This window comes from Hemicordylus capensis, chromosome 2 (genome assembly GCF_027244095.1).
Source record: "Hemicordylus capensis ecotype Gifberg chromosome 2, rHemCap1.1.pri, whole genome shotgun sequence".
NCBI lineage: Eukaryota > Metazoa > Chordata > Lepidosauria > Squamata > Cordylidae > Hemicordylus > Hemicordylus capensis.
In genome coordinates, this window is record NC_069658.1 from 541,534 (window position 1) to 562,584 (window position 21,051).

At 55.6% G+C, this 21,051-nt stretch overlaps 1 protein-coding gene across 4 annotated transcripts in view; it reads left to right on the forward strand.

The window, feature by feature from the left end:
* The window catches only part of TMEM8B (transmembrane protein 8B), a 38,842-nt gene that overhangs the window by 4,298 nt on the left and 13,493 nt on the right, over window positions 1-21,051 (forward strand). For 3 of the 4 annotated variants that reach the window (XM_053296674.1, XM_053296670.1, XM_053296673.1), the window contains exons 2-3: window positions 13,418-13,607; window positions 20,388-20,595. In XM_053296674.1, coding sequence (XP_053152649.1) covers window positions 13,418-13,607; window positions 20,388-20,595 — 398 coding nt within the window. Of the gene's footprint in view, window positions 1-3,416; window positions 3,787-13,417; window positions 13,608-20,387; window positions 20,596-21,051 lie in introns of those variants that run through there. The other variant, XM_053296671.1, reaches the window with a different exon arrangement.

Genomic DNA, 21,051 nt, shown 5'->3' on the forward strand with positions numbered 1-21,051 from the left:
ACTCCTTGGGCCTGATCCAGCAGGGCTGTGTTCTTATGTTCTTAGCTCAGTATTGTCTACACAGACAAGCAGCGGCTTCTCCAAGGTCATGGAGAAAGTGATGGGATAGATGGGCATCAGTTATTATTTCTTGTTTACACAGTCAGACAGGTGTTATTGAATGGTTTGTTTTATCCAGACATCGAGTCCTTCCCAAGGACCTGGGATGGCTGAATTTTATCATCAATACTGTTGGTTATTATAGATGTCGCAAAATATAGGCTGTTCCCAGTAAAGCTGCTTTTTGTAATTGGCTGATGGTGATTTCTGTGGCCCCTATGGTGTTGAGGTGCTCTTCAAGGTCTTTTGGGACTGCACCCAGGGCACCAATTACCACTGGGATTATTTGGGTCTTTTTCTGCCACAGCCTTTCCATTTCAATTTGTAGATCTTTGTATTTGGTGATTTCTTTTTCTTCTATTCTGCTATCTCCTGGTATTGCTATTTCAATTATTTTAACTTGTTTTCCTTTCTTCTCGACTACAGTTATATCTGGTGTATTGTGTGGCAGATGATTGTCTGTTTGTAGTCGGAAGTCCCATAATATTTTTACATCTTCATTTTCTTCAACTTTTTCAATTTTATGATCCCACCAATTTTTGGCTACAGGTAGCTTGTATTTTTTGCAGATGTTCCAGTGTATCATCCCTGCTACCTTGTCATGCCTTTGTTTGTAGTCAGTCTGTGCAATCTTTTTACAACAGCTGATTAGGTGGTCCACTGTTTCATCTGCTTCTTTACAAAGGTGGCACTTGCTGTTTGTTGTGGATTTTTCAACTTTGGCTCTTATTGCATTTGTTCTTAGTGCCTGTTTGTTCTTGCACAGCCAGTATTAAACCCTCTGTTTCTTTCTTCAAGCAACCATTCTTAAGCTATTGCCAGGTCTTGGTGATGTCTGATTTTCCATTTATATTGTGCAAATATTGACCATGCAGGGGCTTATTTTTCCATTTTTCTGCTCGGTTCTTGACTTGTTCTTTCTTGTGGGCTTGCTTTGTTTCATTGGTGTCGAATAGTTTCGCGTTATTGACCATTTGAAGTGCATCTTCTTCACTGTCCTTGATATATTCTTCAAGGCCTCTTTTCTCCTCCTCTGCTGTTTGATGGACTTGCAGCATTCCTCTTCCACCTGAGCTGCGAGGGAGGTAGAGCCTATCTACATCACTGTGGGGGTGCAGAGCATGATTGACGGTCATGATTTTCCTGGTCTTACGATCCAGCATCTCTAGCTCTGCCTGGGTCCAGTCTATTATTCCTGCACTGTATCTGATAACAGGTATAGCCCAGGTGTTTATGGCTTGTATGGTGTTCCCGCCATTGAGTTTGGACTTGAGGATTTTTCTAACTCTCCTGATGTATTCACTTCCCATTTTTCTTTTAACTTCAGTGTGTGCGATGTTATCAGCCTGGAGAATGCCCAAGTATTTGTAATGTTCTTTCTCTTCCAAGTTCTTGATCTTGCTTCCATTGGGCAGTTCTATTCCTTCTGTTTTTCTTATTTTCCCTCTGTTCATTATTAATGCAGCACACTTGTCTAGTCCAAACTCCATTGCTATATCGCTACTGAATATACGGACAGTGTTTAGCAGTGATTCGATTTCTGACTGGGACTTTCCATACAACTTCAGATCGTCCATGTACAGCAGATGGTTGATTTTACTTGATGTTTTAGATGTTTGGTATCAGAGGCCTGTTTTGTTGAGTATTTGTGAAAGTGGGGTCATGGTGATTACAAACAACAGAGGGGATAGTGAGTCCCCTTGGAAAATGCCTCTTCTAATGCTAACCTGTCCAAGTGTCTCACCATTGATTGTTAACTGTGTACTCCACATGCTCATTGCTTTTTAAAATAAATATCTGAATGTTTTTGCTGACACCAGTTGTTATGGGATAGATGGGCATCAGTTGTTGTTGTTGTTGTTGTTGTTAATTTGATTTCTATACCGCCCTTCCAAAAATGGCTCAGGGTGGTTTACACAGAGAAATAATAAATAAGTAAGATGGCTCCCTGTACCCAAAGGGCTCACATTCTAAAAAGAAACACAAGCTAGACACCAGCAACAGTCACTGGAGGGATGCTGTGCTGGGTGTGGATAGGGCCAGTTACTCTCCCCCTGCTAAATAAAGAGAATCGCCACGGAAAAAGGTGCCTCTTTGCCCAGTTAGCTGTCCTTTCCTAGAAAAGAAAGACAAATTGAAGACGATGAGCCAGGGAGGCTCAACAGTGTCCTCCACCACCACCACCAGTGGATGGTGAATATCATTGTGTGGCACCTGGGGCCTTCATAGGAACCCCATCTGGCTTAGGTGATCTGATCACTAGGGTATCCCAAGATTTCCCTGGAGTTAATCCCCAGATAGGAGAAAGCAGATGCTGTGAATTGCAGTACACTACACAGGTAGATTGTTTTGCTGTCATGGAGGGATATTTTCTGTGGACAAAAAGGTAGCACACAGAGGAACCCCAGAAAGCCTGCTAGGTGCTCTTCTGAGGTCAGTGGCATGTCCAGCAACCCAGGACTCTCACTCCCTGCTGTGCTGCAAATCCCCAGGCAGGCTGCCTTTGCCTCTGCCATGAGGACAGTGCCATTGCTAGACACCCCTCTGCTCTCCACTGCTGGCTTTGGGGGCCCAAAGTGACAGGGAGCAAACTGAGGCAATGCCCCCCTCAGGGGTCACTCACCCCGAGGAACGTTGCTCATCATGGGCTGCCAGCAGAGAAGCAGCAGAGTGGAATCTGATCTCTGGGTGGATGCTTGAGCGGGCGGCTGCGGGCCTTGCTGACAACTTGGGACAGGCCAATGAACTCTGGGTCTAGGGCAGTCAGGCTGGCCTGAGGAGAGGGTGAGCTGGGCGGTTGTCCAGTGTGCCTACCTGGAAGAGGTGCCCAGCTGGTCAACTAACCACGGAGAAGGGCACCCAATGCCGAAGGCTTCCCCGAGACACAGTTTGCCCCTAGGGCTGGCCCTGGCTGGATGCCAACGTGGCAAGGCTGGAGATGGGACCTAGGAGGAAAAGGGAGGGTTGGCCCCTGACCCCCTCCTTCTGCTTCTCCTTCCCCAGAGAGGCTGAGGAGGCGGGCAAAGAGCAGTCCCAGGGGGGCCTAGGGACATTTGCCCTCCCCGGCTGCCACTGGAAATCTTCTCAAGGGAGGGAAGGCAGGCAGGCACTGCTGGCGCCCGCCCCGAGGAGGCCCAGAGCGGAGCCCGGCTGCTCCCAGGGCCTCGAGAGGGGGAGTCTCCCGCTAGCCCGCCCGCTCCTCCTTTGAGGCTCCCCTCCTGCTCTGTCCGTCCAGCTCTGCCTTGGGGAAACCGGGCTCTGCCAGCACTGGCAGCCCGCAGGGTCTTCCTCCGCTTCCTCCTCGGGTCCGCCGGCCAGCCGGTCTCGCCTCCGGCAGGCGGCGGCAGCAGCTGCGTGCGGGGTGGGGGGCGAGTGACCGGCAGCTCGCTGGGCCAATGGGCCGCGGCATCCCCAGGCAAGCTGGCGCGCTGGGCCAATGGGGAAGGCGCGGGGGCTCCAGGCGGCCGCTGGGCTTGACGTCACGACAGCTGGGCCGCCGCCGCCGCCGCTGCTGCCGGTGGTGGTGGTGCGTCGCCGCCGGAGCGGGAGCGCGGCAGCCCGGGCCAGCCAGCCAGCCAGAGAACGGGCTTGGCTCCGGGCGCAGCATGGGCCGCCGCGCGGGGCTTGGGAGGATTCAGCTGCTGCTGCTCCAGCTGCTCGCCTGGCTCAGCCTGGGACGCCCGGCTGGTGAGTGCTGCTCCCCCCACGCACACACCCAGGGAGGGAGGCAGGCGGGCACGGGCGGGGGGCGGGGGGGGGGGGGGCGGGCGGCGGCGCTTCTCGCCGAGAGACCCCGAAGCCCGGAGCTGTCCAGCGGCGGCGTGGTGCTGAGCGCGCTCCTCTTGCCCTCCCGCAACGGTGGGGGCCAAGCGCCGCCCGCCCGGAGCTGGGACAGGGGAGCGCGCGCGCGTGGCGGGTGCTGGGCGGCTGGCCCCACTTTGCTCGCAGCGGGGCCTGAATGGCCCCTCCTGGCAGGCGCTCGGAAGCCTCGTGGGCGGCCTGCAGGAGCTGTCCCTCGCCGAGGTGCTGAAGCCTGGGGAGCGGGGGCGGGCAGCTGCTTTGCAAGGCGCGGGGGCATCCGGGCCTCTTCCTGCCTCTGAGTAGGGAGGGGTTCTGGGGGTAAGGCGAGGCCTAGGACTGTCCGGGGGCCCTCTCGGGTGCTGCCCCCGCCGGCAGCCCTGCGGGGACTCGCTCAGCGGCTGCTCTGCGCTCAAGGCCGCGGCGGCAGCTGGAGGCAAAGGGCAGCTCCGAGAGACGGGGGCTGAAGCCTTTCCCTCCCAGTTATTAGTAATTCTTCTTCTTGCAGATGGTGCTTCACAGGGAAACACTAGCAAGAAACCTAGGCCCCTGCCCCGAGGAGCTAGCAGAAGGGGAGTCAGCAGAGGTCAGGGTGACAAACCACAGGAAGAGGGGGGCAAGAAGGGATCGTTCCAGCGCCTCCAGCTCCCTTTCCCTCTGAGGGGCTGGCCAGACGGGGGGCTGCAAGAGGGCTTGGGGGGGGAAGTGTGGCGTCCCTTTCCCTGCCCTCCCGCTGCTCTCGGAGAGTCTCCCTCCTCCCCTCTCCTTCGTCCACTCCCTGCTGCCCTTGCCTTTGCTTGAATCCACCCCCTGCCCTCCACGGGGCCCCTGCCTTTGCTGGTGCAAGGAGCCTCGGGGCCCCCTGGCTGGGCGCCCGGCTCGCTGCTCCCCCTTGGGGAATCTCCAGCCCCCCGCCGGCACCCTTCGCGCCTCTCCCCGGGCCCTTTCCCCACCCACCCTCCCTCCTCTGCCCGCAGCAGTGGCCAAGGGTCGGGCGCAGCGGGGCGCGGCACCGTCCCGTCTCAGGAGCCCCTCTTGCCTGGGCCCTCCTCTGACGGCGCCCTGCTGGTGTCTGTCTCGGGGCAGCCAAGGGCCGGCCGGCCTTGATTCTAGCTCCGGGGGTGGATGTAACGATGCTGTCACCAGCATCCCAGGACATTTAATTACCTCGTAATTGATGGCTCCCAGCAAGAATAATGAGATCATTTTCATGTGGAGGGAAATGGCGGGTGGAATATTCTATGTGCTCCCTTGAACTTGCACAAAAGTATTTTATGGCGAAGGCTGACAGCACTTACCTTGATTTACAGCCCCGGCTGCCCTGTGCGGTGCGTCGGCCTTGTTCCAACGCGGGAGCCCCACATGCGCTGCCAAGCGGCCCGCTCCTCTGCCCCCCTCTGTTTACACGGAGGGTGCCCTTCCAAAACCACACACGGAGTGGGCGGGCGGTTCTCCGCCTGCTGCTGGGTAGGAGCTTCTCCCTGGAAAGCCTCCGTCCCCCTCCCCACCGCTGTTTCTCCGCGCAGGGGGGCCTCCAGACCCCGAGGGGTTCCTGCTGGGACCTCCCAGCCAGCTCGGCTGCTTGCAGGCTTTCGCCTCCGGAAGGCATCATCGCCTCTTCTTTGCCCTCTCTGGAGACCTCGCTCGACTCACACGCTGTCCGCGGCTTTTGCAGCCCCAAACAGGTCACACCAGCAACTGGCTCTCGGATTCAGAGAGAGGAGCTTTTGCCAGCGGCCGCCTTTCCAACAAGCGGCGGGGAGGAGCTCAGCCCCCGCCCCGCCGCCAACAAGCGCCCTTGGCTGAAAGCCAGCTCCAAAGCCAAGCCAAGGGCAACCATGCGGGGAGGGGCGCCTCTGGGCTCCTCTGCCCACCCGGGCCCTGCTCAGCTAGCTGGGCTGATGTCCCCATCTCCAGTGATGACCTCGTGGCGCTCCATTGTTATCGACGCGTGGAAACCTGGGCGGGGGCGAATCTAGCAAGAAGGTTCCTTCTGGGCCACGCCACGAACATAGGCAGCTGCCATATACCGAGTCAGACCATGAGTCTATCGAGCTCCGTATTGTCTTCACAGACTGGCAGCGGCTTCTCCAAGGTCCTTGGCTTCAGGGCATTGCTGGCCCTCCCCGCCCTGCCGCTGTTATGGGGGCGGGGGCGGCGGGGCTTACAGTTCTGAGCCTAAAGACCTGGAAATCTTTCCTCCTCTCACACTCCCAAGAAATCATTATGACTTACAATATAACGCCAGACAACAACCCCATGACAAGCAGGCCAGAGCTTTGTTGGAAGCAGCAGCGGAAGTAATGTTACTCAGGAGTAAGGCCTCTGCTTGGCATGCAAAAGGACTCGCTCAGGTCAAATCCTGCTAGCACACACCCGGCTCTCTCCCAGGCCTGAAACTCTAGAGAGCGGCTGCTGCCAGTCAGTGTGGACAGTCCTGAGCTCGATGGAGCAGTCGCTTGCCTCAGTAGGAGGCAGCTTCCTTTATTCCTGAGAAGAAGCACCAGTCAGGGAAGCCGCCTGGGTGGAGGGTGGTCGTCTCCTAGCGCCAGAGACCTGCCTGTCCAGACAGAGGCCCGGGGGGTCCCAGGGGGACTCCCATCGCCCGGCCCTGAGCAGGCCTCTCCACCGGAGGGGCGGGGGGAGGAGGAGGAGAGGGGCCACCTGGGGAACCCCGGCGATGGAGCAGGGGCGCGGCCCACGCCTCTCCCGCCTGGGCCGGGGCGGCGGCTGCTGCTGCTGCAGGTGTGTGCCAAGCCTCTCGCTCCCCGGCCAGCGTGCTGGCAATTGCGGGCAGCTGCTCCTGGCAGAGAGGAGGAGGACCCCCCCCCCCGCCTCGCGCGCACCGCCGAAGCATCTGCACAGGCAGCTAGACCAGACTCTGCTTACTCGAGGGGCGGGGCGGGGGGCTGTCTCTCCAGGGAGAGACCCAGAGAGATCCCGCTTCATTCCGGGCAAGAAAGCGCCCCCCCCCCGCCCCGCGCGCGCCAGGCTGCCGCCCGGCCACCGGCCCCACAGGCCACCCCCCGCGCCTCGCCAGCTGCGGCCGCCTGCTCTCCCCGAACCCACCGGGACGGGTTGCTGCGCTCTGGGGAGCGGGAGGCGGCGAGCCTCCCCCGCCTGTGCCCTTCGGCTCGTCCCTCCACCTGCTGCTGCTGCTGCTGGGACTGTAATTTCCTGCGGGCGGCCGCTGCGGACAGGAGTCAGATCGTGCGGCCGGGCAAAGGCCGCCCTGCTTTGCCGAGGGAGGCGGGCGCGGGCAGGAGGCCGCCTGGGCAGGAAAGGGGCCTCCCGGCGGCGGCGGTTCCGGGACAGAGCAGCAGGACGACCCCCAGTCCAGGCTCCCTCCCTCCCACCCACCTCGGCCACTCGCCGGTGCTGCTGTTGCTGCTGCTGCGAATATTTCTTGTGGCTGAGGATGATGGGAGTTGTAGTTTAGCAGCCCCTGGAGGACCCTCCCCAGGCTGGGAAGGAACCCCTGCACTGGATCTACTGTGTGGATTAGCAAGGATGGGGGCCCAGATGCTGGCTGTGCTGCAGAATCACATGCCCCACCTGGGGTGGGGGGCAGGGCTGGGTGGGGAGGCTGGCATGGAAGAAAACTGCCTCCTTGGCCCAGGTGAGGTGAGGGGCTGCAAACTGGCAATAACCAGTTTTTTTGGGGGGGGGAACCGTGCCCACCTCCTCCCCGCAACAAGCCCCTGCATGGGGAGCCCAGGTTACAGGAGGGGGCCCAGCCGCCCCCTGGCCTTTGAGCAGAGTCCCTTTTTATGGATAAAGTGGGGGGGGAGGGGAGTCGGGGAGGAATTGTGCTGTTCCTCATGCCCCCCCATATCTCCTACGACCTGATCTGAGCAAGCAGAGACAGAGAATGGGGGGTGCAGAACCACGGGGGGGGGCACTGAATTCCTCCCCGCTCCTCCCCCAGGACAAGCCAGGCTGCCCTCCCACCAGCCTCCCACATGGACCACCCTCAGGCCGGCAGTCCTCCGTGGGCTGCAAGCGGGAGAAGAACACGATGGCCCCCCAGAAACCGCCGGCCAGAGCAAACACTTCAGGAAGGGGGGGGGTGACCCACAGGCACAGATGAAGGTCAGCACACACACACACACACACACGCCCCACTGCCCCTTCAGCCTCAGCCACTGAGGGAATCCCGGGCTGGCCTGAGCATGTTGCTGCCTGCAGAGGAGAACCAGATGCCCCCTCCCTCTCTCTCTCCCTCCCTGGCTGTCACCTTCCATAGTTTGGAGGGCTGAGATTTTTATCCCCCAGTAAATAAGCAGAGCACTCAAGAAGCTGCCCACTCCAGCTACAGAGCAGTTGCAGAGCTTAGTAGTTGCAGCTATCAAGAGAAGACCCAGGGAGATTCCTGTCAAACTACGTAAAGTCAAGTCAAGTTGTGCCGTGGACAAGCACAGTACCCTTTGGTTGTCTATGGCAGAATAAAGGAGGGGTGGACCATTGCCATCTCTACTAAGTATTTATTGGTGACATACATCTGAGATAGGAAAGACCTGTCCTGTCTATCAGCTACCTACAGGTGAAACTCGGAAAATTAGAATATCGTGCAAAAGTCCATTAATTTCAGTAATGCAAATTAAAAGGTGAAACTGGTATATGAGACAGACGCATTACATGCAAAGCGAGATAAGTCAAGCCTTAATTTGTTATCATTGTGATGATCATGGCGTACAGCTCATGAAAACCCCAAATCCACAATCCCAGAAAATTAGAATATTACATGGAACCAAGAAGATAAGGATTGAAGAATAGAACAATATCAGACCTCTGAAAAGTATAAGCATGCATATGTATTCTGTACTTGGTTTGGGCCCCTTTTGCAGCAATTACTGCCTCAATGCGGCGTGGCATGGATGCTATCAGCCTGTGGCACTGCTGAGGTGTTATGGAAGACCAGGATGCTTCATTAGCGGCCTTCAGCTCTTCTGCATTGTTTAGTCTCATGTCTCTCATCCTTCTCTTGGCAATGCCCCATAGATTCTCTATGGGGTCAGGTCAGGCGAGTTTGCTGGCCAATCAAGCACAGTACACTGTATACTTTTCAGAGGTCCGATATTGTTCTATTCTTCAATCCTTGTCTTCTTGGTTCCATGTAATATTCTAATTTTCTGAGATTGTGGATTTGGGGTTTTCATGAGCTGTACGCCATGATCATCACAATGATAACAAATTGAGGCTTGACTTATCTCGCTTTGCATGTAATGCGTCTGTCTCATATATCAGGTTCACCTTTTAATTTGCATGACTGAAATTAATGGACTTTTGCACGATATTCTAATTTTCTGAGTTTCACCTGTAATGTAGGGAGAGAGAGAGAGGTTTCCATCTTCTCTCTAGGAGGGAAGGAAGAGGACTGACTCACTACAGGAAGTAAGTACCTGAGCAGGAGTCAAGGCAGGGGTCAGAGAGCAGAGGCCAGCAGGGACAGGTAAGGAGACCCTCCCTCGCTGCCTCTGCTCCCAGTGACCCTCGTGGTCATTAGGATAGTCGATGCAAAAGGTCGATGCCCTGGAACGCCGTCTCCAACCCACAGCGCCTGCCTTTTCTTTGGAAAATATCGCTTCCTTTGTCCAAATCTCTCCGCTTTCCTTGGTTTCCTGATAATTCTCTCTCCCTTCTATCCTCCCCTCTTAGGGGAGCAATGTGGAATTCAGGATTTCCACTTAGTTCTCTCTCAGGGCACACTTCAGGACAGGAGGAAGTGAGCGCATTTACTCATGAGGAAGGGGGAAGCCCCCCCCCATCTTCTGCCTGGAGTGCCCCATCTTGCTCTGCTTCATGGCAGGGCAGGTTCCGGCCAGCCGGAAGGAGCTCCCCTGGTGCTCTTGCCCCTGGACTTTGGGCTGAAGTCCAGGGCCTCCCCCCGACCCCCCCCCGCTCTTTAGTCTGTCCTGGGGTGTGTGAGGGTCAACTGTGCTGCTGCACCAGGTGGCCGAGTGTGGCTGTGACCTGAGCTCTGCTTCAGAGACAGAAGGAGGATGGGGGAAGGAATGGGGGGTGGGTGGGAATGGGTTAAGTTGCGTGAGGAAAGGTTTTTGCTCATGCATATTTATTTGCAAACATGTACCTGTTGTATATTCTTACATGCCTATGAGTTCCGTTGCTGACTTTGTGCCCTCAAGAACCCCATGTGCTTTGGTCCAGAGGCCAACATTACCCAGGCGGCCCTCTGCAGTGGGGGCAGGGAGGGTCCTGGCATGGCGGAGTGGACCGTCCCACTTCCAACTGCAGGTGGGGGGGCTATCCCTTCTGAATGTGCCCCCCGCCCACATATACACAGAATACAGTCCACTCCCTCTGCCAGCTGGAGAGCAGGCCAGGGAGGGCCTCATTTCCTGTGCGGGGGGGGGGAGGAGCCTCTCAAGAGCACCCCCACTCCTCCCTGCCTGCTGCCAGTGGAGAGAAGCCGGAGGAGGCTGGGTCCTGCTGCCCTCCCGCTAGGAAAGGGGGCCGAGGCAGGAGCAGGAGGGGAGCCTGGGGCAGCACCGAGGGGGTGGGCGGCACTTCCCAGAGAAGGCTGCGGAGGTGGGGCTGGGGCAGTGCTCGGCCTCCCCTGGGGCAGCGGGAGGAGTGGGGCCCCACCAGCCTCTGCAGGGAGGGAGATCAGGAGAGAGGCCAGCGGGAGGAGGCGGGGACTGGGCCCCCGAGTGGGGGGCTCCCTCGCACCAAAGGGCCAGGCCTGGAAGGGCGAGAGGGGGCCGTGCTGGGGGGCGGCAGGGCAGGGCTGGCAGAGGGGATCTCTCCGGCTCCCAGGGCTCTCCACTGCTCTGCCCTGCCCGCCTCTCACAAGGGTTGCCTCCTGCTGCCCACCCACCAGGCAGCTGGTGGGTGGGGAGGCTGCTTGAACTCACCTCCCCCCCCGCCATGAGGGATTTCATGCTCCTGGGAGCACAGGCCAGCAGTGCTGCGTGGTGCAGTGTGAAGCTCCAGAGGTTGGGACGATCCCACAATGCACTGGGGGAATCTCCTGAGGGCGCTCTTGGTGCCTGTCTCTAGCTGCAGCCAGGCTGGAAGGCAGACCGTGCTTGCCCATGAGCAGGGAGCCGGCCGGGGTTGAGGGAGCGAAGGCCCCCTTAACCTCAGCTCACAGCCGGGCCTCAAAGCTGGGCGAGGTGGCACTGCCCAGCTGCTGGGATCGGGCCCAGTCGTGGGGGTTCTCATGCGCAGTCCAAGCCAGCCTGGGCGTCCCTCGCTGGGGTTGGGCGGCATGTGAGAACAGCCCCACTAGAAGACCGTCATACGATGACATGATGTGTGTCCATCAGAACATGAACAATAATTTATTGGTAGCGTAATGTATTGATGTATTAAATCTATCTAATACATTTATATCCTGCTTTTCTCAGAACTCATGGGTAGCATTCAGACTTAGCCACAAATGAGTAACATTGAAATTTATGGGTTGTAAAGAAAACTCTCTGTGATTTCAGTGGTGCTTCTCTTGCGTAACTTTGTCTGAATGCTCTCCCCATAATAAGCAACAGCAATTTTGAAAAGCAGCATTACAAGAAAACGACATAGCTGGTAACAGCACCATTTCAACCCATTTAAAACAGATAGCAACTTTAATTTAACATGCCTTTTGCCTGTAGAGTAAATCTCATCTTCTCCATGAGTTTTTTTGGTGACTTCTTGCAGTATTTTTGGTTACTTCATGTTTGTACAATTTTGGTATTGTAAGCTGCCTTGAATAGCTTGGGAGGCGAGCTGGTCTTGTGGTAGCAAGCATGGTCTGCCCTGCTTTGCATTTGAATGGCAGACTACATGGGAGCCCTGGAAGAGATACCCCTTCGGAGATGGGGCTGCACTGGGAAGATCACCTGCCTGCTTGCATGCAGAAGGTTCCCTGGCAGCATCTCTAGATGGGGCTGAGAGAGACTCCTGCCTGCAGCCTTGGAGAAGCCGCTGCCAGTCTGTGAAGACAATACTGCGCTAGATGGACCCAGGGTCTGACTCAGTTTAAGGCAGCTTCCTATGTTCTAGCTTGCTAGAAAGGTGGGACACAAAAGTTTTAATGAATAAATAAAGCAAAAAAGCTGGATGCAACCATCCAGGCTCAGCAATATACACGTATTAGCAGCACAGAAGAAAGACTAGTGTTCTTAACATTTTTCATATGAAGTGAGAGTAGCTTTGTCACCGGAGAGAGCCCCTCATATTGCTTCCACGGGAGCCAGCATGGTGTCATGGTTAGAGTGCTGGACTAGGGCTGGGGAGACCCGAGTTCCAATCCCCATTCAGCCATGATGCTTGCTGGGTGACTCTGGGCCAGTCACGTCTCTCTCAGCCTAGCCTACTTCACAGGGTTGTTGTGAAGAGAAACCTAAGTATGTAATACATCGCTCTGGGCTCCTTGGAGGAAGAGCGGGATCTAAATGTAAAAATAAATAAATAAAAACTGGCAAAACAACAAGAGATGATAAAAAGATGCCTTATTGGCTTCTGATGAACTTTCATTAGTTAGACACTTGGCTATGACTCGATTTTGGCCCCTCGTTTGAATGTTGCAAACGTGACCTTCTCCAGCTGCCTGCGGTCTCACCTCACATGCTCCACTGTGCAGAACTAAACATTAGCACTCAAGCTTTCAAAGCGTTATCATGCACTTTAGGCAACTAACGGAACTGCTTCCCCAATTCTTCACGATATTTTTGCATTCTCCTACATTTTTTGCTATGGCCACCAACTGGCCCAGCAGGGAAGTAACTTGCCTAGGGAGCAAGAGGTTGACGGTTTGAATCCCTGCTGGGATGTTCCCACCTCTATCGGGCAGCAGTGATATAGGAAGGTGCTGAAAGGCATCATCTCAGACTTGCGGCAGGAGGCCATGCTAAGCACCTCCTACCAAAGACAACCACAGGGTTCTGTGGTCGCCAGGAGTCGGCACACTTTACTTTACCCTTTTTGCTGGAGGTTGGGTGGAAGAAGATGACAGACAGTTCTGCTGCTCAACTCCAGGGCGAGACTTTTGGGGAAGGGGCCGCCATTTGCCTTCACAGGCCTGGCTGCTCTCTGCTGCCTCCACACAAGGCTCAGCCGCCTCCCATCTGCCTGCAGGGGCAAAGCTGGACTTTTGGGAGTTGTAGTGCCAGAGGGCAATCTGCTCTCCAGCCTGCCGGGCTGAAGAAGGAGGATTCTGCCTTCAGGAGGCCTGCAACGTGAAGCCAGCCTCTTCCGGGTGTGTGCACTGCAGTCAGTGACTGGCCTACCTGAGAGGGCTGGAAAGATACTGAACCAACTGCGTTCTGTCTTAAGTGGATAAAGAGCAGGTCCATCTTACTGCTCCCTAAAGAACTGTCCTTTGAAATAAAGAGCGGGTAGCAAGCCTTCCTCCGCCCCAGATGGCCTCTAGGCCTCGTTCCTGGGGGGCATGGGCTGGTTCCTGGGGGTGGGAGTTTGGGGGTGTTTGGGGTTCAGCGCCTGCGTGGACTGCGCAGGGGGTAGGAAGCCTGGCTCATCCTGACCTCCCCTCCTCCTCACTCTCCCCCCCCCGCAGGTGGGCTCTTTGTCACGGACTATTTCACCCGGACCCCCCGCAAGCTGAACCCCTTCCGCTCCTTCACCAGCATCGAGCTCTTCCACTTCCGCATCCCTGAGGACACAGTGGTGGCTGTCTGGAACCTCATCACCTTCAAAGAGCAAGGCGGCACCTTTGGGGACCAGTGCCCGGACCGAAGCATCACCGTGTGAGTCAGGCAGTGATGGCGGGGGGGGGGCTCTGCCGGTCCCTTCTACATGCTCAGACTCGGGGAGCAGAGAGCAGCCCCTCTTCCCAGTGCTGTGGCCAGGACCCCTGGCTGGCGGGACTGGGCTGCCAGCAGGGGGGCCATCCCGGGTCCTGGGGGGCCTTGCCTCAGGCAGGGCAGGAGCTCCATCCCCCCTCCCTCTCCAGTCCACAGGGCCCTTGTGCTGCTGCTTCCCTTCTGGGGGCCCCTCAGTGCCAGGAGCTCTGGCCCGTGCCAGCATCCCCAACACACACACACACACACACAGAGCCCGGGGGGGGGGCGCAAAGGGAGAGTAGCAGTCCCCGGATCATGTTCTGGTCTAGGCCAGGGACCTTTCCAGTTTTCCAAGCGGGGGCCACTTTGGCAAAGTCCCTCTGCCTGAGAGCCATTGTGTGAGAGGCCTTCCCCTTTGCCCAGCCTGGCCTGGCCCTTGATGGAGGGTCCACCATTCGGGGGCTGAGAATGGATCTGAGCCCCAGGGCCCTCCTGGGAGGTGTCCATGGCCCCTTCCAGGATGGCCACGGGGTGCGGGGCTCTCCTAGGAAAGCGCTGGGAAGGACCATGCTCCCTGGTGCCGTCAGTGGGCAGGCCTGCCAAGAGGGTGCTGCTGGCGCTTGAGGGTGCTCCACTTCTGCTCCCAGGCAGCTGGGCAGTCAGAGCCTTTTGTCTGGTCCCTCTTGGAGTGGGGCAGGTCAGGTCCGGTTAGGTCTGTGTACACCTCCAGCCTTCTCAGTTGACTGGATGAGATTCTTCGGCGGGGTGTGTGTGTGTGTTCCTACCTACCACAATGATGAACCAGGCTAGATTTTCATGCAAAATGTCTGTATCCCCTCCTCCTATCTAAGAACATAAGAACAGCCCTGCTGGATCACGCCCAAGGAGGCCCATCATCTAGTCCAGCCTCCTGTTTCACACAGTGGCCCACCAGATGCCCATGAGAAGCTCACAGGCAGGAGTTGAGGGCATGCCCTCCCTCCTGCTGCTACTCCCCTGCAACTGGGGAGTGTTTCAGCAACTCTAAAACACTCAAGACAGTTAACAAGATCAAAACAGCCAGAGCAGGGATGCACCAGGACAGTATCGTAGTGTTAAACACACACCCAGTGAGAGTGAGCCAATGCTTGCAGCCAGGGGGCCTTCCCATGGCCATGGCACCAACGGCCCTTCACCCTTTGCCCCAAGGCGAGGGCTCCAAGGCATGCCTACCGGGAAGTGAGGGCCATGGCATGCAAGGCAGGCACTCCCAGGGAAGCGTGCACAGGATTGGGGCTGGAGCCTGCCAGGTCCAGTGGACCCTGCCGAGACACAGGAATCATCATCAATTTTATTACAGCCATTGGCCAGCAGAAATAGAAATAACAAACATATCCAATGCAACAATTCTAGAACACAATAAATCAAAATACAGTCATTCATAAAAAATTAGTTTAAAAAGCATAAATAGCTCCCACAGTTAAGCACTTAATTGAGACCTTAAACTAATGGCAATACAAAAAAATGTTGCTACAATTTTTGTAATATCAGAGCTTACATCCGCATGACAGTAATATGTATAAAAACACTCGCACCTCCCAGGAAATTTGAGTAACAAAGGGGAAATAAGCTCTTCTCTAGCATCCCGATCCAAAGGAGGCAGGAATCTGAGCCTCGCTCTCCTTTCCCCCCAAGCCTGCTATCGCCAGGGAGCAGTTGCTGCTTGGACCAAAGCGGGTAGGACTGTGATGTGATGAGATGGGGCTTCCTTGGTTTAGACCTCTAGGGATGCCCTGGTTTCGTTCACCCCACTACCTCTTTTGATCCTGTTTGGCCTGAGGGTTGGCTTCCTCTAGGACACACAGACTAGACCAGTGTTTCTCAACCACCGGTCCCTGGACCGCTGCCGGTCCCCGAAGGGTTGAGTGCCGGTCCCTGACTGGGAGTCAACCCCCCCTCAACTGAAATCAAGGCACTCACTTCCTCAATTTTGCACATGGCACGGAAGAGGAAGAGTATCACGGAGGCATGGGACCCTTCTTGTGCCTTGCTTCCACGTGCTGCTGAGATCTTCCTACAGCTATCTTATTCCCTATCTTTACAGCTTCAAATTGTATGCGGTGCAGGGGCATGGAGGAAAAAGTATGGCAGTGGGCGCCACTTGAAGGGCTGCTGGTTCTTGCACGCTCATTGTTTGCAGCCAAAGGTTGGTTGATTGAAACCCAGCTGCCTGTTGTGGTCGAGGTGCCTTGAGAGGGGACGCTGTTTCCCTCTTGCATCAGTGGGGCTTGCTTGTATGTTGTTTTCATTGGCCCCATGTAGCTTTTGAATTTTTCTAATGGCCCAACATCCCCTCTCCATTGAGTAATCACAAGCACCTCCACTCCAGACATACTGGAGACAAATGTGTTCACCCAGGCTTTTAGATTCAGGGGTTCTCAACCTTGGGTACCCAGACGTTGGTGGACTTCTACTCCCATAATCCCCAGCCATAATGGCCAAATGCCATTGTTGTTGGGGGTTATAGGAGTTTAACTGAGGGACCCAAGGTTAAGAACCCCTAATATTCCATGTTTGCAAAAGATTCCAAATTTAATTATTTTAATGCTTATATTATTTTCATTCTAAACTGCCCAGAGATGCAAGTTTTGGGCAGTATAGAAGTCTGAGAGATAGATAGATAGATAGATAGATAGATAGATAGATAGATAGATAGATAGATAGATAGATAGACTTGAAACCCCTTTACTAACTGCTGGTCCGGGAAACTGCGCATGAAGAATGTAGCGGTCCTTGAAACTCTGCACGAAGAATTTAGCGGTCCTTGACTCCAAAAAGTTTGAGAAACACTGGACTAGACTGCTCCTCTGGGCTTCATGTGGGTCCCGCCAGCAGCTCCAGCCAGGCCTGGCGTGGAAGTGTGGCCCAGAAGGCCACCTGCTGTCTGGAATGCTTCAGAGCTGAGGAACATAGGAAGCTGCTGCTGCCTCCTACGGAGTGAGGCTTTGCGTCCACTTAGCTCAGCATTGGCCATACTGATGTAACAGGCCTCCTGGCAGAGAAAGGCTGGCTAGCCCCTTTTTACAACAGGGTGCCCAGACAGCTAGGCTGTGGGGAATTGGGGGTGAGGCTAAATACAGATCTGCCATCACGAAATCCAAAGGTGGCTTAGTTTACCAAAGGAGTAAGAGCCTGCATTTGAAAAGGAGTTGGGGAGAGAGAAGTTACGAAATATAATGAAGACGTTAACTAGCCTGGACTCGCAGATCCTTGTGACCTGCTCCAGGAGTCAAGGGATATCACATGTGGAGTCTCTGCCAGGCAGACGCCCGCCCCCCCCTTCCCCATGAGTTCGCTCTTCCAGGGACACAGCCGCACTCCTGAGGCAGAGCCCAGCCAGCCACTGGACAGCTGTCTCTGCCCCACAGGGCAGCCAGAGTTTTGCTGGCAGCATTTTGCTGAACACAAACTGAGGGAAGGACAACAGAGGAGCTGCACTGTTGTGGGTGGTGGGTTTGGTGGCAACTGACGGGACGTGGCTCTCCAGGGCCTCAGGCAGGAGTCGCTTTCAGCCCTCCCTACCTGGAGATGCCAGTGACTGGAGGGGCACCGCTAGGCATGGACCTGGGGCCCCACGTCCGTGTGCCCACTCTAGGAGAGGGGCCATGATGTTCCCCAAGGGAAAAGAGCGGCTCCCTTTAGGGATGTGCACGGAACTGGCGGGAGGTGATTCGAAGGCAGGGGGCATCCCTTTGAGGGTGGGGGAGGGTGCCCCGACTCTTCCCGCCACGTTTCCCCCCCACCGGGGCGCCATTTTAAAAGGCTCTGTCGGGGCAGCGGCGTGCCTCCCTGCCGCCTCGGTGTCCGCCTTGGCCAGAAATAACAGGAAGTACCCGGCGTGGATGCACGCACACATCACACTCGCTCACGTGCATGCTGAGGACACGCGCGAGTGAGCACACACGCATTGGGTACTTCCTTTTACTTTCGGCCAAGGAGGACACTGGGGCGGCGGGGCGGTACACTGCCACCCCAATGGAGACTTCCTCCCCCACCCTTAAAGGTATGCCCCCCACCTTTGAACTGGCAGAATCGGTTCCGTGCACATTCCTAGTTCCCTTTTCTATTTCTGGAACGGCTTGGCCTAGAGTCCAGGTTATCAGGACTCTCTGTGTTGATTTTGAAGCAGATTGGTCAATCTATGGATTTTTAATGGTGTTTTTAAAACCAATTTTAAAAGAACTTCCAAAAAGTCCCAGAAATGGCTTGTTTCATGGCAGAAAATTACAAAAACTTCTGGAACTGAAGCCCCACCTTGGACCATCATTCCACTCCCCCCCCCGCCCCACATGGAGGAATCTGCCCATTGCCTTTACAAAGAAAGTGCAACAGGTCCCCCTCACCCCCACGCTTTGCCCAACCTTTTATATTTCCAGAATGGCTGGGCTTAGACTTCTGAAACTGGGCAGACCTGCAGCCCAAGATGGCAGGACTCTGTATTTTTATTTCAAGGAAATGGGTCAGTCCTGTGGTTTTGATGCATTTTCCCCCAACGGCAGTCCAGCTGCCAGAAAGAATTGTCGATACTTTCAACAGGCTGTCCACACAACCCCAAGACCTCTCTCCTGCTCAGTCACCGACAGCTCAGATCCCAACAGTGTATACGTGAAGTTGAGGTTTTTTGCCCAGTATGCATCACTTTACACTTACATTGAACCGCATTTGCCATTGTGTCGCCTACACACCCAATTGGAGAGATCCTTTTGGAGCTCCTCATAATCTGCTTTGGATTTCACTACCCTAAATAGTTTAGTGTCATCTGTGAATTTGGCTACTTCACTGGTTATGCCAACTTCTGCATAATGTATGAACAAGTTAAAGAGCACCGGTCCAAGTACAGAACCCTGGGGGATGCCACTTCTTACTTCCCTCCATTTAGAGAACTATCCATTTATCCCTGCTCCCTGTTTCCTGTCCTGCAACCAATTACCAATCCACACATGTTTAACAATGTTGTCCTTATGTATGTTTTTCATCAATTTAGCCGGCAGAGAAGTTAAGCTAACCAGCCTGTAGTTTCCCGGATCTCCATTCAATCCCTTTTTGAATATGGGAGTCACATTGGCTACTTTCCAGTCCTCTGATATGGAGCCTGATTGGAGGGACAAGTTACATATTTTTGCCAGGAGATCAGCAATTTCACATTTGAGTTCCTTCAGAACTCTTGGGTGGATGCCATCTGGCCCTGGCAATTTGTTAATTTTTAGTTTCTCAAGACAGTTTAGAACATCCTCCCTTGTCACCTCAAATTGTCCCAGTTCTTCAGACTCCAAGCCTGAGAAGCTCTGTTCCAGAAAGGGTATATGGTCAGTATCCTCCGCCGTGAAGACAGATGCAAAGAACTGATCCAGCTTCTCTGCAATCTCTTTGTCCTCCTTAAAAATCCCTTTCATGCCAGGGACATCATCTGCCACCCTGGCAGGTTTCGTGCTTCTGAGATATGTAAAGAGGTTTTTGTGGTTCCCCTTGACACTTCTAGTGTCCCGGAGGAGCAAGTCGGGGCCTCTCCCTTGCACTTCCTGTGGGAAAACCGGCCCAGCCAGTGGCAGAGCAGGGCTTGGGCACACCCCTGGCAGCTGGAGATTTGCCAGTGAGAGTCCTGGTGGGGTCTGCCCCATTGCTTGCAGAGCCCACTAGCTGGATCAGCCGCAGAGGCCCTGCAGGAGTCCTGCTGGATGAACTGGGAGAGGACCAGATGGAGAGATGGGTACAGTTTAAGAACAGGCCTGGCAGGGGTGGGGGGAGAGTGAGTTGCTCATATTTTATTTATTTATTTATTTACATACATACATACATACATACTTTTATACCGCCCAAAACCTATGTCTCTGGGCTCATATGACCCTCTGAAGCTGCCACACTATTGATCTGAATATATATATATATAGGAGCGACTTGCTTTTCTTTTCTTTTTAAAGATATTTTTAAAAGCTGCCTTCTACTGATGGGTGAGGCAGAGCTCCCTCCATCTAGCTCAGCATGGCCCACACAGGCAGGCCTTCGGGTGTCTTTCCCAGCCCTGCCTGGCTCTGGACCCGGGGCATGCAGAGCAGCCCCCCCCACCGCCCGGCGATGGCCTGGTCCCCAGTAGGGTCCAGGGCACTCTCTAAGGGGGCTGGGGCAGGCACCCCACGGTGGCCTCATGTCTCCTGCAGTGGGGTGGCCTTGGCTGTGGGGCCTAGTGAGGGCTTTGTGCTGGGGGCTGACTGAAGCACTGCAGAGATGAAAAGGCCTTGGCCGGGTGGGCCACAAGCAGCGGACCCATCGGCATGGCAGGCACCAGCCCTGTCCCCATGGCTGGCTGGCTGCAGAGTGCCTGGAAACGCTGCTGCTCCCCCTGCACAGGCGGGAGGGGCAGGTGCTGGTCATTCCCCAACGTTTCCAGGAGCTCCAGAGAGAGGAGCATGCCACTCAGCTCCACAATGGACAGAGGACCGAGCAAGAAGCCGCAGGGCCCAAGGACAGGCCGGCAAGCACACGGGAAAGGAATGCAGCCTTGCCGCGGAGGGCCTGCTGGAATCCCCGCCTGGAAGGTCCTCTGTGTGCTGCTGCTGGGCAGGCACCTGTGAGGCATGCACTGGGGGCAGAAGATCCTCTGCCCAAGCAGACAGGCAGGCTAGATGACCTCCAAAGGGCCTTCCTTTCTCCCCCCACCACACACCCTAATCTGTTCCTCGCCTTCACCTCTCTCTCTTTCCTTTACAGGTATTTTCGCTCTGGGGCACCCCCGGTCATTAACCCTCTGGGCACCCACTTCCCCCGGGAGACAGCCGTGCCCGGCTCCTTCGCCCTCACACTCACCTGGACCCTGCCAAACAGGACCACGGGGGTCTTCAACATCACCAGCCCACTGCCTGGGGACTGGTTCCTGGCTGCCCACTTGCCCAAGGAGCAGGGCAAGATCTCTGTCAAGGTGAGGCTGGGGATAAAGGGGATGCATGCTCTGGTTCCAAGAATGTGGCCAGTCCACAGGGCTGGAGTGAGTTGAGGACCCTGGGGGCAAGCAGGAGGACCAGGGTGCGTAGGGATACAGGAAGCTGCCCTATACCGAGTCAGACCCTGGGTCCATCTAGTTCAGGACTGTCTATGCACAGACTGGCAGCGGCTTCTCCAAAGCTGCAGGCAGGAGTTCTCTCCCGGCCCTATTTTGGCGATGCTGCTGCCAGGGAGGGAACTGGGAAGCCTTCTGCATGCAAGCAGGCAGGGGCTCTTCCCAGGGCAGCCCCGTCCCCTGAGGGAATATCGTACAGTGCTGACATGTAGACTCCCATTCAAATGCAAACCAGGGCAGACCATGCTTAGCAAAGGGGACAATTCATGCTTGATACCACAAGAGCTCTTCAAACTGGGGGAGTGGGAGACAAAATGC